At 30.5% G+C, this 15,745-nt stretch overlaps 2 protein-coding genes across 2 annotated transcripts in view; one reads left to right on the top strand and one right to left on the bottom strand.

The window, feature by feature from the left end:
- LOC125877631 (uncharacterized) overlaps nucleotides 1-15,745 on the bottom strand; it is a 306,889-nt gene that overhangs the window by 290,628 nt on the left and 516 nt on the right. Inside the window, exon 2 of the mRNA XM_049558863.1 lies at nucleotides 15,723-15,739. Within this exon, the coding sequence (XP_049414820.1) occupies nucleotides 15,723-15,739 (17 nt within the window). The remainder of the gene's footprint in view (nucleotides 1-15,722; nucleotides 15,740-15,745) is intronic.
- Nucleotides 11,476-15,131, top strand: LOC125876367 (probable protein phosphatase 2C 27). The gene is made up of 4 exons (XM_049557545.1): nucleotides 11,476-11,825; nucleotides 12,994-13,194; nucleotides 13,922-14,133; nucleotides 14,244-15,131. Exons 1-4 carry the CDS (start codon nucleotides 11,646-11,648, stop codon nucleotides 14,800-14,802), a joined length of 1,152 nt encoding a protein of 383 aa, XP_049413502.1. The 5' UTR covers nucleotides 11,476-11,645; the 3' UTR covers nucleotides 14,803-15,131.

Consider the following 15,745-nt stretch of genomic DNA (forward strand, 5'->3'; position numbering starts at 1 on the left):
GGGAGTATTGGTCAACATATTAGTTTTCCATTTAGCAGTTCAATCACATTTGACTGTTGTTGATATATAGGGACTTAAAATATGGGTTGGTCAACAAATTAGTTTTCCATTTACTAATATTGTTTGGCTATAGTATTCTTGTATAATAGTGGTCCACGTTCAAGTCGTCAATTCAAAAGTAACGAGTACAACAGAGAGAAATATATATTAAAAGAAAAGAAAACTTGTTATTGCTGGAGATTATGAAACCAACTTAAAAAGGACTCTTGAATAGACAACCAAACAACAAACTACCTTCTAGGACTCTTTAAAAGAAAAGGAAATAATTTAATCCCAAACAATAATTGAAACCTAAAAGCTTAGGACCTTCTAAACACGTGAGTGAAAAACATGCAGAAAGTAAATGTCTCCACTAACAACTATAACATAGAATTATCAATTTAAAATTCTTTACATTCACTGATCCCTTACAGAAAAAAAACCACCCCTTTTGGCAAGAACTTCAATTTGATTGATTTGTTTCTCAAAGACTCTAAGGTTACTTTCTCTCCAAACATTATAGATCACCTCGGCATAGACCAATTTGAAAATTGCAGCTGCCTGGGATAATATGATGAAGCAAGGCTTTCAATTAATTATCACCATACACATTTGATTATATCCATAAATTTCTCTTCGAGCTAGTATGTTCTCTAAGGAGGAAAATGTTTCTTCTAAACATATTTTTGATTTTCTTATGCTCGGTTAGTTAATTTTATTTTTTTAAATATACTTTTTTAGGAAAATAAGTTGCTTAAAATTTAGAAAAATGACTTCTCCTTAATTGATCTTCCAACACACCTTCATCCCACCCCTCGTAGCCCCCATCTCCACTACCCCATACTCTCACCACCCAAATATATATATATATACACACACGTACTCTTTAATAGACTAAATTATCATTTATTATTTTTCTTAAATAATATTTAAATTGTTATAAAATTAATATCAGAACAATATAACTATAAAGAGAAGAAGACAAGATAAGCAGATGGAGAGATTTTTTCTTCTATTCAAGTGTATCTTACAATGGTGAATGATATCTCTATTTATAGGTTAAGATATTACCCGAAAGGTCATCATGTTAAATGACCAAACTAGTAGATACTTTGTTATCAAAAAATGTTTATATCACCTTGAAAAAATATAAATACATGAATGTAAGTAGTTCATGGTTATTATTTCTGTATGATTTGAAGTAGTGGCTTTTAACGTTTGCTTCACTAATCGCCAAGTTATTGTTGTGCCTCCACATGTAAACAAATAGCTTGTTTGATACTGAGCTTTATGCAAATTGTATGAATACCCTACATCTGCTTAACCAGTCATTTTTACTTAGATTCATTGAAATAAAATGAACTCATGTCCGTGATTCTTTAAAAATATCTAAATATGTGTTGAACATGATCTCAATATATTTTTGTTGGAGAGAAGCTGATCTTGCCAATAAAATCCCTACAAAATAAATATCTAATCAATTATTATTAGCAAGGTATATTCAAACACCTTGAATGCTTCAAGGATTTTCATATAACCTTCATCATCTAGTTAAACATGACAATTATTCATTATACGAATTCAAGTTTTTCATATATTGTCAAACCAAAACAAACATCATTGCATCCACCACGGGACAATATATATCTCCACACAATAATGTCAAGACTTTTGCGAATTTGAGGAAATTTCACAAAGGACGATGTTATATTCTTGAATTAATATATGAAGTAAGACTTTCAATATTTTACCTAACAAGTTCTAGTTGCCGCCTTGCGGGATACTACTATCTTACTCGAGGCTCATGTCGCTCGTCTCTCTCCTCGCTCGCTCCACTCTTGTCCTTCTCCCACTTTGTATATATGTTTCACAATTTTAATTTCAAGTATCATCCATGCATATGATACACAAATACATTTGTTTTAGAATTTTAATTCTGTGTCAATTATGAATGTTTATGTAAAAGGGTTCACCTATTTATTTTTCTCCCAAGGTAGAAACGTCGGAATAATTATTATTGGTATAATATATCACAAATACAATAGATTATAGTTGAAAATAAAATAAACAAAAAATAAAATATCTTCATGCTGAGGTGCGATATCTCGCTCTCTTTAAGGAGATTTGATCTTAGGCATATTTATATGCCCAAGTTGCCAATAATTGCCCATAAGTCAATAAGATTGAAAGATGATCTCTAGTCATTAGCTAAATTTTTGGTGTAATTTGTAATGATTGTATACTTACACACATGATTAGTTGTTTCAGGAACTCTCAAGGGAATTGGAGTCAACTTGAAGAAGAGAGATGTAAAAGAGCATGAAAAGCGGCCAAGGATGAAGACCCCAAGACCAGGCGCACTGCTAGGCGCGAGGTGCCAAGGGCCAAATCTCAGAGACGCCTCTCAGGCGCTCTGAGAGGCGCGACGCGCCAAGGGCCAAATTTCAGAGACGCCTCTCAGGCGCTCTGAGAGGCGCGACGCGCTTAGGTAAAAAGTTCAGAGACGAGTTTGAGGCGCGACGCCCCACCATGATGCCGACTTTTCCAGCGAACATTCAACTAAATAGGACTCCTTGTTGATTTAGGATGGGGTCTTAGTTTTTCTAATTATTATAAATAGACCCATAGGGTTCATTAGTAAAGGTCGAATTTTGATTTAGTGTGTAAGGGCAAGAATTCAAGTTTGTAACAGGTTTTAATCCTTTAAACTCTTCTACTTTCCAAAAATTGCATGAACTATTGTATTTTCTTGCTTTCTAATAGCATGAGTAGCTAAACGCCCTACTTCTAGGGCTGTAGCTACGAATGAATTGTTGATTATTTGAGGTTTTATGAATTAATTCTTGGTTGTCATTATGAGTTACTTCTATATTCTTGTTTTAGTATTTCTTGACTGGCCATCTAGAGATAAATCTATTGTTTAACCTTAAAATCGAGAGAGGAGAGGTTGGATAGACCAGAGAATATAGAGAGCTTGATCGACCCGTTAAGTCGAGGTGATTTGTGTTCAGGAGTGACGCTCGGACGAACAACTCGCTTGGTTACGAAACAGGATGAAATATAAATGCTCGCCAGTTAGTTTATTTATCCCCGCTCAACGATGTAGTTAGATAGCTAATTGGAGTAGGCGACTAGAGGTGTGTAGCCCGACTCATACAATTAACCCTGTAAACCAATAACTTGACAACTGAAATTAGTTCTATGCCAATAATATGATACATGATATTCAGTGCATGCTACAGCCCTGGAATTGCTTTAAACTTGCTTGAAACATTATATCAAAATCGTTCACAATTAGTTACTTTCATTTAGGTTATAATTAGTAGTAGTTAACAATTAATCATCAACTCTTTGAAAAGATTACTTTTACTTTTATTTGTAGAATTAAGTGGTAAATATAAATTAATCATAAGTCCCTTGGGAACGATAACTCGTTTCTCCAAGAATATATATTACTTGCGCGACCACGTACACTTGCGTGTATACTGGGGAGCAACAAGATTCAAGTCCACTGTGGTATAATCTACACCGATCCAACAGTAATACTCTTGACTTGTCCCCTCCAGGATACAACAGCCCAACAACGTCGTACAACTCAACCAACTCCGGATTAGTTGAAGAGTCCAAAGCTCCACATAAGAACATATTTTCTCAACACATAAATACTCTCTTTTATATAGTGAATATAGTGGAAGACTTAAAATATATTTTTCGTCTCATGAACTCTCTCTTTCACTACTACATACTACAATATTGTTTCACACTTAACATATTTCATTGTCTATCCAACACAAAGGAAGATGCATCATTATTTATACGTGAAAAAGTCTTCCATTTAATCAATGGGTAGAATGAGGGGTAGTAATGTGGGTACATGAATGTGATAAGATGTTACAGAAGTTAAAGAAACTAATGGTTATATGAGTTACAATAAACTAATGATTATGAGAGTTGCAAGAACTAACTCTTCTACCATAATTTATAGCCACTTACATATGCACTTAATATTTTATTTTAATAATAAAAAGCATGCACACCAACAACTATCATCATAGACATTTGATTATATGATATCCATAGATGCAGCGGATATCAAGCTCATCTTAATTATCTCTTCGAGTGTTTTTTATATTCAGTTAGTCAAAACTTTTTTGTTTGTCCTATTTTTTTTAGTCCGTTTTAAAAAGAATAATTTTTTTTTACAGCTCTTTAATTTCAAATTTTCACATGACATGTTTAAGATCACAAGATTAACGTGTATTATATTTAATTTAAGACCATAAAATTCAAATCATATTTTTATTTTCTTAAATTTCGTGTCAAGTCAAAATAGTGCAAACAAACTAAAATAAAGGTAATAGTAACCCTTAATTATCATGTTGTTAGTGACATAGTTGAGATCAACTTGGCAGACACCTAAATATACACACCCAAACAGCATGATCGGCTCAACCCCTTTTTTGCCTTTTTGGAACCAAAAATTACCACGGTATGCTTTACATAAATAAAATATACATAATTTAATTATACTTTTAACCATAAACAAATTTTAGTCCTCTGTTTCATATTATTATATCATTATCTCTCATCAATTAGCATGACTTAATTATTTTGATTTACTTGATTTTCTAAAAGTATAATTTGAAATTTGCATTACTTCTTTCAAGTTAGGTCATCTATGCTATTTTGAACTACTTACTGTATGCTATTCTCTCTTATTTGTTACATAAAATATAATAATTATAATATCTATGAAAACATAATAACTTTTTTCCTGTCACCTCCTTGATTCTCTCAAAACAATTTATTTTTTCTTCATGACCATTCATAGATTTTTTTTCTACTGAAATTGAAATTGATTCTCTCAAAACAAAAATCATTACAACTACAACATACAAACAACAATAACATAATTAGTGTAATTATTTTAAAATAACATTAACATAATTAGTATAATGGTTTTAAAAGTAAAATTTCATATATTAAAATGTTTCATACAATAATTCAAGCTACACTAAAAGCTAACTAATAGTTTCGATCAAGCTTTCCACATAGCAAAAGGTGTATGATATTGTAAATTCCTTATAATAAATAAGGATGTTTCCATATTCCTTCATCGCTAATATCTCAATATTCCCTTTATCATATCGATTCATACGTACATAGACATTCATTTAAAACTCCTAAACCAAGTATAATATCCTCAGAGTTTTGCTCAAGGACAAAAAATATGTCAAACTTTTCAGTAATGGGATCAAAATATATTATTTCATCGCGAAAATCAAAACAATTCCACTTGTGAGATCTTTGCTATTGTCATCTTCATAAAATACCCTTAAACTATAGTGAATTCGTACATGCAATGTAATTCCATCCCAAAAGGAGAACGTGTCATAAGTGAATTCGTCCATGCAATGTAATCCCATCCCAAAAGTATTATGTAAAGTTTAAGGTTTTATGCCTTTTAAATAAGGGATAACGCATAAGTATCGATCCCTAAATTACGAACGAAATCTCGGAAGTATATCTTAACTAATCTAATATCTTAATACCCCGAACCTATTTTTTTTTTGTAATTTTATATTTTTTTTTTGGCTTACGTGATATACAAACATCTCCTCATATGCCTCTACTACATGGAATCACGAAGTGTGAAAAAAAAATTAAAATTGAATAAATATAATGTCTCTCTTCATTTCACACCAAGAAAAATGCCCTAAAAGACATCACTTTCCATATTCGTGGCCCAATAACTCTCCATAGAAAATGGAAGTAATCAATTTCTCCACTAAATGAAGCCAATTTTGCTTAAAGGTTCTTCTAATAGGGTCAGAGTGATGGATCATTCCAAGTATATCTATATTGTAATTATTAGGAGAAAAAATGATTTTTCAGGTGAGAAATTGTTATTGTGAATTTTTCACGTCATAAAAAGAAGTTCAAAAAAAAAAAAACTTGTATTAAACAACAACCCAACAAGAAAAAGAAAACCCCAATATCCCTTCAATCAACTAAAAAGAAGCACATCAAACTAAGTTAGGTGTCTATCGAAAATAGTTCTTTTATCCCTTTTTTTCAAAATGTTTAGTTTTAGTTAGGTATCTATCGAAAATAGTTCGTTTATTTCTACGAAATAGGAAAAAGATTCGTGAACATTTACATCCCCTGTAAAAAAAAAAAAAAAAAAAAGGTTGAATGTAACTAATGCATCGATACACCTACCTTAAGATAGGAACATGCTCAAAAAGGTTTATGCAATATATCATTGATATAGTTATTTTGTAACATAATAATACCATATGCATTTTTAATGACTTCAAAACTTAGAAAATTGATGAAATTTCCAAAATCTTTTATTGAAAATCAAGCAACATAAAAAAAGAAATAATTTGAATAACAAAAATATCATTGTATCACACACTGGATTTTGTTTGAGTCCGTAAATAGCTTTACAAAAATGACAAATATAAATTGGATAATATTCATCTGTAAATTATGTCTTTCATTTTTTAATTGATGCTTCTATACTTGTTAATATTAATATAGAAAGTTGTTGGATTAACTTCTTCTCCATAATTAAGTCTTCACTTTAATTAATCATTCTAGATTTAGGGCTTTCTTTTAATAATATAATAAATATAAAAGTAATCTGAGGTTCTTTTTTTAATAAGTATTTTGTAAATTACTAAGACTTTTCAGCTAACTTGTACAACTTTACATCTTTCAAAAGGGACAATACAATTATTTCCTTAAAGTTTAAATATTCCATTGTCTCAATTGATTGAAAATTTATGTGTACAAATCACTAATATTTCATTTAAAATATTCATCCAACAAAATTTTCTATGTTGTTAAATATTTGTAGATATTGAAATATTTTCAAGAAATTTAAATATCTTGTCCCCCTTTACACCTTATTACTTACTATATGAAAACTTTTAAAAACCAAAATAGTATCTATTATATTATTATATATAAAAGAAATAGAAAACAAAAAAAATACTACAACCTAACTTTTCTTCACTTATTTTCTCTTTTTATTATATTTTAATAAATCAGTAAACGTGTTTAGCGTGTAAAGAAAATTATGGGGGCAATTATTTTTCTGACTCTTAATAAATACTCATTCAGTCTCAAAATACTTATTATGTTTTATTTTATTAAAGCTAAATTATATACATTTTATTATATTAATATGAGAAAAATTACAATCTATAGTAACTTTCATATATCCAAGCTTTCTTGTGGAGTTATATATACTGAGCATATTGATATTATTAGGGGAAAATGTCTGAAATATATTTGAACTTTAATCAAAATTGCAGTAATAATATCAAACTTTGGAAAGGACCTTTTACTCCCTGCACTATTTAATAGTGTATTTTAAATGTATATATGTGTCCACGTGGACATCATAAATATTGCATCATTTTAAATAGCAGTGTGTCACGTGAGTACATATATACCTTTAAAATAAACTATTAAATAGTGCAAGGGGTAAAAGGTCCTCCATAAAATTTGATATCGTAACAACAATTTCAGCCAAAATTGAAATATTTTTTAAACCCTTTTTCCATATAATTATTATAATACTTTTCATATAATTCTTTAACCTAAAACAATTTAATATATATAGTATGGCGGAGTAGGTTCTCAATTTATATAATAAAATTATATATTGCAATTCAATTTACCACGTTTTTTCTCAGCAAAAGAACACGTATCTCATTCCTCTTCCACTCCTAAATTCTTTTTTCTCCATTCTTTGTTTTTTTATATTTATATATATTTTTAATGGAGGAATAAAGCTTTTTATTATTATTTTAAATCTATTAAACTTCCTAAAAAAAGATCCACGGCAAATAAGAAATTAAAGAATTGAGTGAGGACATTTAACTTATTATTTTAAATTCTTCTTTAAAAAAAAGGATTCTGACTACTTCATTGTCCATTTGTGTTCATTATTTTTTATTAATGCCTCTACAATTTTTTTACAGTTCCTTTTTTAAAAAAAAAAAAAAGGTTTGATAGAAATAGACTAATATTCTAACTCCTCCTTTGTCTATTTATGTTTTCTATTATTATTATATGTATGATGATGATGATACTATCTATATGAAATTTGGGATCCAAAAAAATTGAAGAGGAAGTGCATCAAAGTCTCAATGAAGAGATATATGAGACGGTTGGCTATATATAGTGGATTTAGGATCGAAAAGATAGAAGTATGTAGAAAAAATATTTGAGACAATTAATTAGATAGGATATATAAAAAACAATTTTATTTCATTATTATTATTATTATTATTATTATTATTATGATTATTATTACACTCCTACTATTTTTAAATTTTTTATTATTATTATTATTATCTATTTTTTTAATTTCGAACATTGTTGTATTTTTGTTGTTAATATTTTTTTCTCTATTATCTTTGTGTCTTCGTCAAGATCTTTTAAGGGAAAATTATGCAGATCAATAACAAACATTTAAATTATTAAATATTATAGCTACTGTTTAAGGAAATTCTAATTCACAATTATAATTTCGCTCAATTTTGCTATTGCTTGATTTGTATAATTCGCCTGATTTGTATAATTTGTCTTATTTGTATTAATCTAGAATTTGTATAATTCGATTCCTAATTGTATTAATCCAGAATTTTATAAAGGACAAATTACTTAACTACACTCTTTTACTTACCTTAATATCCATTTATCTCTACTTATTTCAAAATTTTCAAAAATCCCTTATTTACCTATGTATCTCGCATGTATCCATTGCACAACGATATGTATCCCGCCAGTGGCGGAGGCAGGAATTCTATCAAGGGGGTTCAAATAAAAAAAAATGTTGTTGCCTAGAATCGAACCTGTGACCCAAAGCTCACATAGGCAAAATCCTGAACCCCATAAACCATTGAGCTACTCCTTTGACATATGCTAGGGGGGTCAATTTTAAATATATACACATACACAAAAAAATTGATCTTATATATATAGTGTAATTTTTTTTTCGAGGGGGGTCGGATGACCCCCTGGACACACTCTACATCCGCCACTGTATCCCGCTATGTGGAATGTATCCAACCTAATGTATCCCGTGCACAACGCTATGTATCCCGCAAACATCATTTTTATGGGATTTTTGGTAAATAGCAAACTAGAAGGGATAGGATGTTATTTAGTACTTATAATATGTGGTTCCTATAATTTATACTTTTATAAATTACCTTGTTTAAATATTGGCAAGTGAAATATACGAAAGGAGGTTGAAAATTTTCTAAATGTATACAATTGCCGCCTCCATAACAAATGAAACTGTAGCTATAGAGCACAATCATAGAAACTATAATTATTGAGTCTTATTATATCTATTGTTTTTGTTATTTATGAAATTTTCTCTTTTTTTATTATTTTCTGTTCATATTGATTTTATTATCTACCCTTCTAAAATAGAAATATAATTTGTGTATATATAAGTTATGATTTTCTTCAAATTATGTTTAAGAGGTTATATTTGATATATTATTAATGTGACTTATCAATTTAAATTCTTTTTTTTTTCTTTTGGAGACAAATTTGCTGTTTTTTTTTTTTTTAAAAAAAGAAGTGACATATTGATCAATGTTTTGGAAGTTTTCTCTCATTTATTTAATGAATAAAAAGATAATTCTAGATTACAGATGTTGACAAAAAAAAAAGTCTTTTTTTTTTAATTAAGTGGAAATAAGGTACTAAATGCCCTGAAGTTTCTGGTAAGTTGGTATGAACCGACAATAAATTAAAAATATCTAACCTAAATATCTCCAAAAAGAAAAAGAAACACTTAAAAAAAGGTTAAGCCAGTTTATTATAAATAATTATATTCGCTAGTTAAATATAGTAAATTATATATATTAGTGCTATTATACAAATAGTTGAATTGGGGTAGCAGGTAATATTTCTAACAATAACTGTTATAATAATTTTTCGTAATTAATACTATCTAAAAATAACCCGATAAAGATAATAATTCATTTTGTAATTGTATATTAAATTGTGAAAATTTAACTTCACGTTCATTTGAATTCGATAATCTTAACTTAAAGCTTGTATATGTTTTAAAATTAGATTAAAATTGCTCACTTTAGATTTTGTTAGTCTCCTTAGGAAAGAATAATTAATATAAGTATTTTATTGTAATTTATATTAATTATAATATATCGTTTTAGATTTTAGAAAATAATTTTGAAAATAAGTAATTAATGTTAACAATAAATAAAAATAATAAGAGAAATATTGAAAATATCTCTAAATTCGGCGTGAATTATTAATTTTATCTCCAAATTATTGATAATCTTAAAAGCTCTCATTTACTTGACTAACTGAACTAAAATATACTCTTGACGCTAAGGTTGTTCATGGTTATGGTTAAAATTAAAACGAACCGCAATCCGAATGAAATTGTTTAAGAAAATCAATATATTTGGTTTGCTTTAGTTTTAAAAAAAAAATTGAAAATCGATACTAATTGATTTGATTTTGATTTACTTTTTAAAAAGTCACAAAAATAATCAAACTGGATCGAGAAATTATATATATATATATATATATATATATATATATATATTTTATAATTATTTATATATTATTCATAAATAAAATATAAATATTTTGTTAATTTTAATTAACTTATGTCTGTAACTTACCATTTTCTCAAGTTCAACACTTAATCTTTAGCCTAACTATTACAATCTTAAGTCCAAGTCCATCAAAATCTACTACCTTAGTCTTTTCCTACCCTATCTCACATAAGATAGTCACATTTTCTCTTAATTGAACCACTTTATTCGTATAATAAAACTCTAGTTATGCGTAGTTGGTTAACTGAATTCACATTAGCTTTCATGTGGATTGCTTATATACTAAGTGTATGTGTCTATCAAGATATGTATTTCCTCATTATCTTCAAACCGAAAAAATAAAAAAATCGAACCAAACCGATAATAACAAAGCTGACAGTAATTCGTTTGATTGGGTTTGATTTTAGAAATTTAAAAATCGACTTGATTAGTTTGGTCATAGTTTTAACCAATAATCAATCCAAATCGAACCACGAATACCCTTACCTAACATCCTTAAATTCTCTTCGAGTTTATGAGTGTTTTCAATACTTTTTATCAAGAGTATATGTTCCTATAAGAGTTTGAGACCATTTGCTATGACATGCTACAAATTAATGATGTATCTAAATTAGTTAATCAAGTAAATAAATATTTTTACAACTCTTAATAGTTTAGAGACGAAATTGATAGTTTATGTCAGAAATGTAAAAATCTATATATTTAAAATAATGGACGAACGAGAGAAAGAGAGTAGTAAGTTAGTACCTTTTTTTTATGACCCCATTAATCACATATTCCCAAGAATCTTCTCTTTCATCACAATTTCCACACATATTTTGTATTCTCACTTCCCCTACCGCTACTAGCTCCTTTCAATACCAACAACTTGCTCAACCTAAAAGTGATAAAAACAACCCATTCTTCTTCTTGCTCTAAATATTCTACTCTTTTTTTTCTTGTTTTTTTGCCCGCCCATTAAATTGTGTAATAACTAGTAACATGTGCATTCAAGATTCAGAGCAAGTGAATGAGGGTATGGAGAATTTAGACATTTCCAACACTGATGACAATTTCAAGAACCAATCTTTACATTCTGAAGCTGAATTTCAACATACCCAAAATGAGAATTGTGGAAATATTACTTCTTCTAGTCCTTCTGTCATGAGAAACTCATTCCCAGTAAGGATTCTTTTTTCAAAATTGTAATATTTGCTTTTGGGGAAGAATTTGTTGGTTTGTATATGGATGTTGATTGGTTTTAGTAGTTTTTTTTTTTTTTTTTTTTGCTGTCATAAATGTTGGTTAGTTTGGAATTTGGTTGTTGATACTGTTTAAAGATTTGATTTTTATGGTGTACTTATGCCTTAACACGGTTGGTTGGTTGGCTATCTGAACTTGGATTGTATTCTTTTTTGAGTTAGTTGGGGGAGACTTTTTTGGTATTAGTAGTTTTTTTGTGTCAAAAGTGTTGTTCAATTTGGAGTTTTATTGGTTGATACTATGTAAAGATTTGATTTTTATGGTGTACTTATGCTTTAGGACAGTACTTAAAGCTATGGTTATTGGTCTTTTCTTCATTTGATGATTTGATATCATGCTGATATATTTTTTGTGTGTCTCTTATGTGTGTATGCAGAGGTGATCCATAATTTACACTTGATGGATTCAACACTTTTTGAGCTTTTATGTAGTCTTGATTGATTGTATTCTTTTTTGAGTTAATTGGGAAAGACTTTTTTGGTTTGTATATGGATGTTGATTAGTATAAGTAGTTTTTTGTGTTGGAAGTGTTGGTCAATTTGGAGATTTATTGGTTGATACTATTAAAAGATTCGATTTTTATGTTTTTATGCCTTAGGATAGTACTGTAAAGCTATGGTTATTAATCTCTTTCTGAGTACTGTTTGCTCCCCAATCTTTCTTTTTCTTTGTGTTTATGTGTGTATGCAAAGGCGATCCGTGATTTAAATTTGATGAGTTCAACCTTTGAGTTCTTACCATAAATCCATTGCACTTTCAAAATCATGGGTTTCGAATTTAGTTTTTTTGAAATTATAGTAAGTAATTATAGAGTTCGGTTGTCTTCTGAAAAAACAATTTCAAGATGTGTCTTATATCGTCCAACTGGAATCTGTTCGCTTGTCAGCATTTGTAGCTAATGGTTTAGAGTTTGCATTAGCACTCATTTGGTGTTTCTAACAAACTCATGTGACTACAATCATGCTGCTTAGCTTCCTAAACAGAGTATTGGTACGAAGTTCACTTCTTTTGTCACATCATCGAAGCTGATTGTTGCTTGAATTCAAACTATTTCTTTGCTTCAATTAATTTCTTTCCTTTTCTGCAGCTGGAAAGTATTTCAGAAGACACAACTTTTGCAGATCGGAAACAAATACTGTTAAGTAACTTCCTCCCAGTCCTTAGGTCAGGAGATTGGTCCGATATTGGAGGTCGCCTTGACATGGAAGACACTTACATCTGTATTGCGGACCTAGCTAAGAATTTTGGCCTTAATATACTTGGTGAGGATGCTATTTCTTTCTATGGAGTAAGTTCGTTAACCTCATTGACCATCATATATGTCACTCTTTGACTATTACTCGGTATACTTTTAGACTGAATTAAACTCTCAGTAAAGTTCAGCTTGGCGCTTACTTTGTGAACATAGGTAGTACGCTTAAAAAAGATTAACACTACATAGTAGACACACAACTAGAGTGCCCTACTTGTCAGAGTTGTGAGATGGGGCGTATGTCTTCACCATACGGGTGCTTCTTTCGTCATGATGTTGCAAATACTATGCTGAAGATAATTTTAAGTATTTTCAGGTAGAGTGAAATGTTCCTAGTATTTCTTATCAAAGAAAAGTATGAAACACTAACTGAAGCGACCGCATTTCTCCCAAGTTGAAGAATAATACAACTCTTAAAAATTCTAGGAGTATATAATCTAACCGAACAGTACTGTGGAATCGCAAAGGTGTTGTTCTTCTGGTAGTCTTGGAATGAACCTATTGAACAGCAGTAGGTAGAGCACCATTAATTGAACTTCTGCTGTCCCTAAATGCATATCTTAGTTCCTACGTACGACCATGTCCCATTGTTTCCTTAGATGTTTCCTAAATTTTTATGGATTAGAATGAAATTGGGTTCCTTTTTTTTTCTTTTGATATGAGGAGGAGCACAGAGAAGTCGTTTTTCTGTTTTGGTTTTTTCTTTTCTTTTTTTAAATATTCTTACTCTGATGATGCCTAATGCAAATGGTTCTAATAACAGGTCTTTGATGGACATGGAGGGAAAGGAGCATCACAGTTTGTTCGTGATTACTTACCAAAGATCATTGTCGAGGATGCTGATTTTCCCCTGGAACTTGAGAAAGTGGTTACAAGATCTTTTGTAGAGACGGATGCTGCCTTCGCCAAGTCATGCTCTGTTGACTCAGCCTTGTCCTCCGGCACTACTGCACTCACTGCAATGATATTTGGAAGGTAATTTATTCTTGTGCCTAAGTCATCTCATTACGCTACATTCAGAAATCTACTCTAAGAGTAGCCACTTTGATCAAATTATTTATACTGATGTGTTGTCTTATGAACAGATCACTACTTGTGGCAAATGCTGGTGATTGTCGAGCAGTTGTATCTCGAGGTGGACTAGCTATAGAAATGTCAAAGGATCACAGACCTTGTTGTGTTACTGAAAGAACTCGCATTGAGTCAGTAGGAGGATTTGTTGATGATGGCTATTTGAATGGACAGTTAGGCGTGAGCCGGGCATTAGGTAACTGGCACATTAAAGGATTGAAGGAGGTTGAGAAGGGCGGACCATTGAGTGCTGAACCTGAACTGAAATTGCTGACGTTGACAAAGGAGGACGAGTTCCTGATTATTGGTAGTGATGGAATATGGGATGTTTTCCGAAGCCAAAATGCAGTTGATTTTGCTCGGAGGAGACTGCAGGAGCATAACAATGTAAAGAGATGCTGCAAGGAAATAGTAGACGAGGCCAAAAAGCGCGGTGCCATAGACAACTTAACAGTAGTCATGGTCTGTTTTCACTCCGAGCCTCCACCTCCAGTTATTTTTCAAAGATCAAGAATAAGGAAAAGTATATCCGCAGAGGGACTTGCAAATCTAAGATCTTTGCTTGAAGATTAGAGCTGCAATGTTTGATATCAATTTTGGCAGCTTTCCACCTAAACAACAGCGATAATGACGATCACTTGGTTACTTCTGGACAACTTAGTAAATACATCAGAGGTAAGTTTATCTTCTTTTTTTTTTGTAATTCTCCCATTGAAACCTAAGTCCGAGATGAAATAAAGCTTGAGGGACATAGGAGCAAACCCGTTGAGCCGAATTTTGTACATAAATCAAACAATATTCTTCCATTGTATGATTCCCTGACTAAAGGGAAACTCAAACTGAACCTCACCTTCTGGTGAGACAAAAATTGAATTGTTGGTTTGTTCCAACTTTTTCAATGTTTATGTAATTGCCAAAATCTCTTAGTTGTTGTGAATGGTTTAATAAAAGAGTTTCAAATCTTTATGCACGAGCCTTCGTACGAGTGCTAGCTGGTGGCTTTTGTAGTTATTTAGCTATAGGTTCATCTGAACCTAGTACTTTCAATGAAAAAGATATTCATTTGAACCTAGTACTTTCAGTGAAAACATGCATTTATGTATGAAAAATTACTTGTAATAAATAAAGATTGAGCTCATAATAAAGATTGAGTTTCATAGAGAGCTTAATCCTGGATTCGCCTCTGATGTTGGCTACCTCAACTCCTCAAGCTTGGTTCAGTTCTTTTAAGTACTAAGACGCTCAAATCGCAATGCAAAGTGAGGGGTTATCACTTCATAGGTGAAACCATGTGTTGCACAGAAATTTGTGTTCCAATTATGGTGCACAAAGTACTTTCAACTATTATTGAAGATGCAAAATAAGTAATGACTTCATTCAATTTTCTATTGGAGTTGAATCCCTACAATAGTATACATAATTCAATGTTGATTTAAACCAAAAATAAATCAGGGTATGACATTCTCATCCACAACCGGGATCAAAAAATTCACCTTTAAAAAAAGGTTGTCTAACT

The sequence above is a fragment of the Solanum stenotomum genome, chromosome 9 (genome assembly GCF_019186545.1).
Source record: "Solanum stenotomum isolate F172 chromosome 9, ASM1918654v1, whole genome shotgun sequence".
NCBI lineage: Eukaryota > Viridiplantae > Streptophyta > Magnoliopsida > Solanales > Solanaceae > Solanum > Solanum stenotomum.

What these genes read in the sequence shown, in the direction of transcription:
- LOC125876367 (XM_049557545.1), top strand. Translation starts at nt 11,646, where the DNA reads ATGTGCATTCAAGATTCAGAGCAAGTGAATGAGGGTATGGAGAATTTA. An exon ending in ATGCTATTTCTTTCTATGGA is followed by an intron (nt 13,195 to 13,921) that starts GTAAGTTCGTTA and finishes TTCTAATAACAG; the next exon opens with GTCTTTGATGGACATGGAGG. An exon ending in ACTGCAATGATATTTGGAAG is followed by an intron (nt 14,134 to 14,243) that starts GTAATTTATTCT and finishes TCTTATGAACAG; the next exon opens with ATCACTACTTGTGGCAAATG.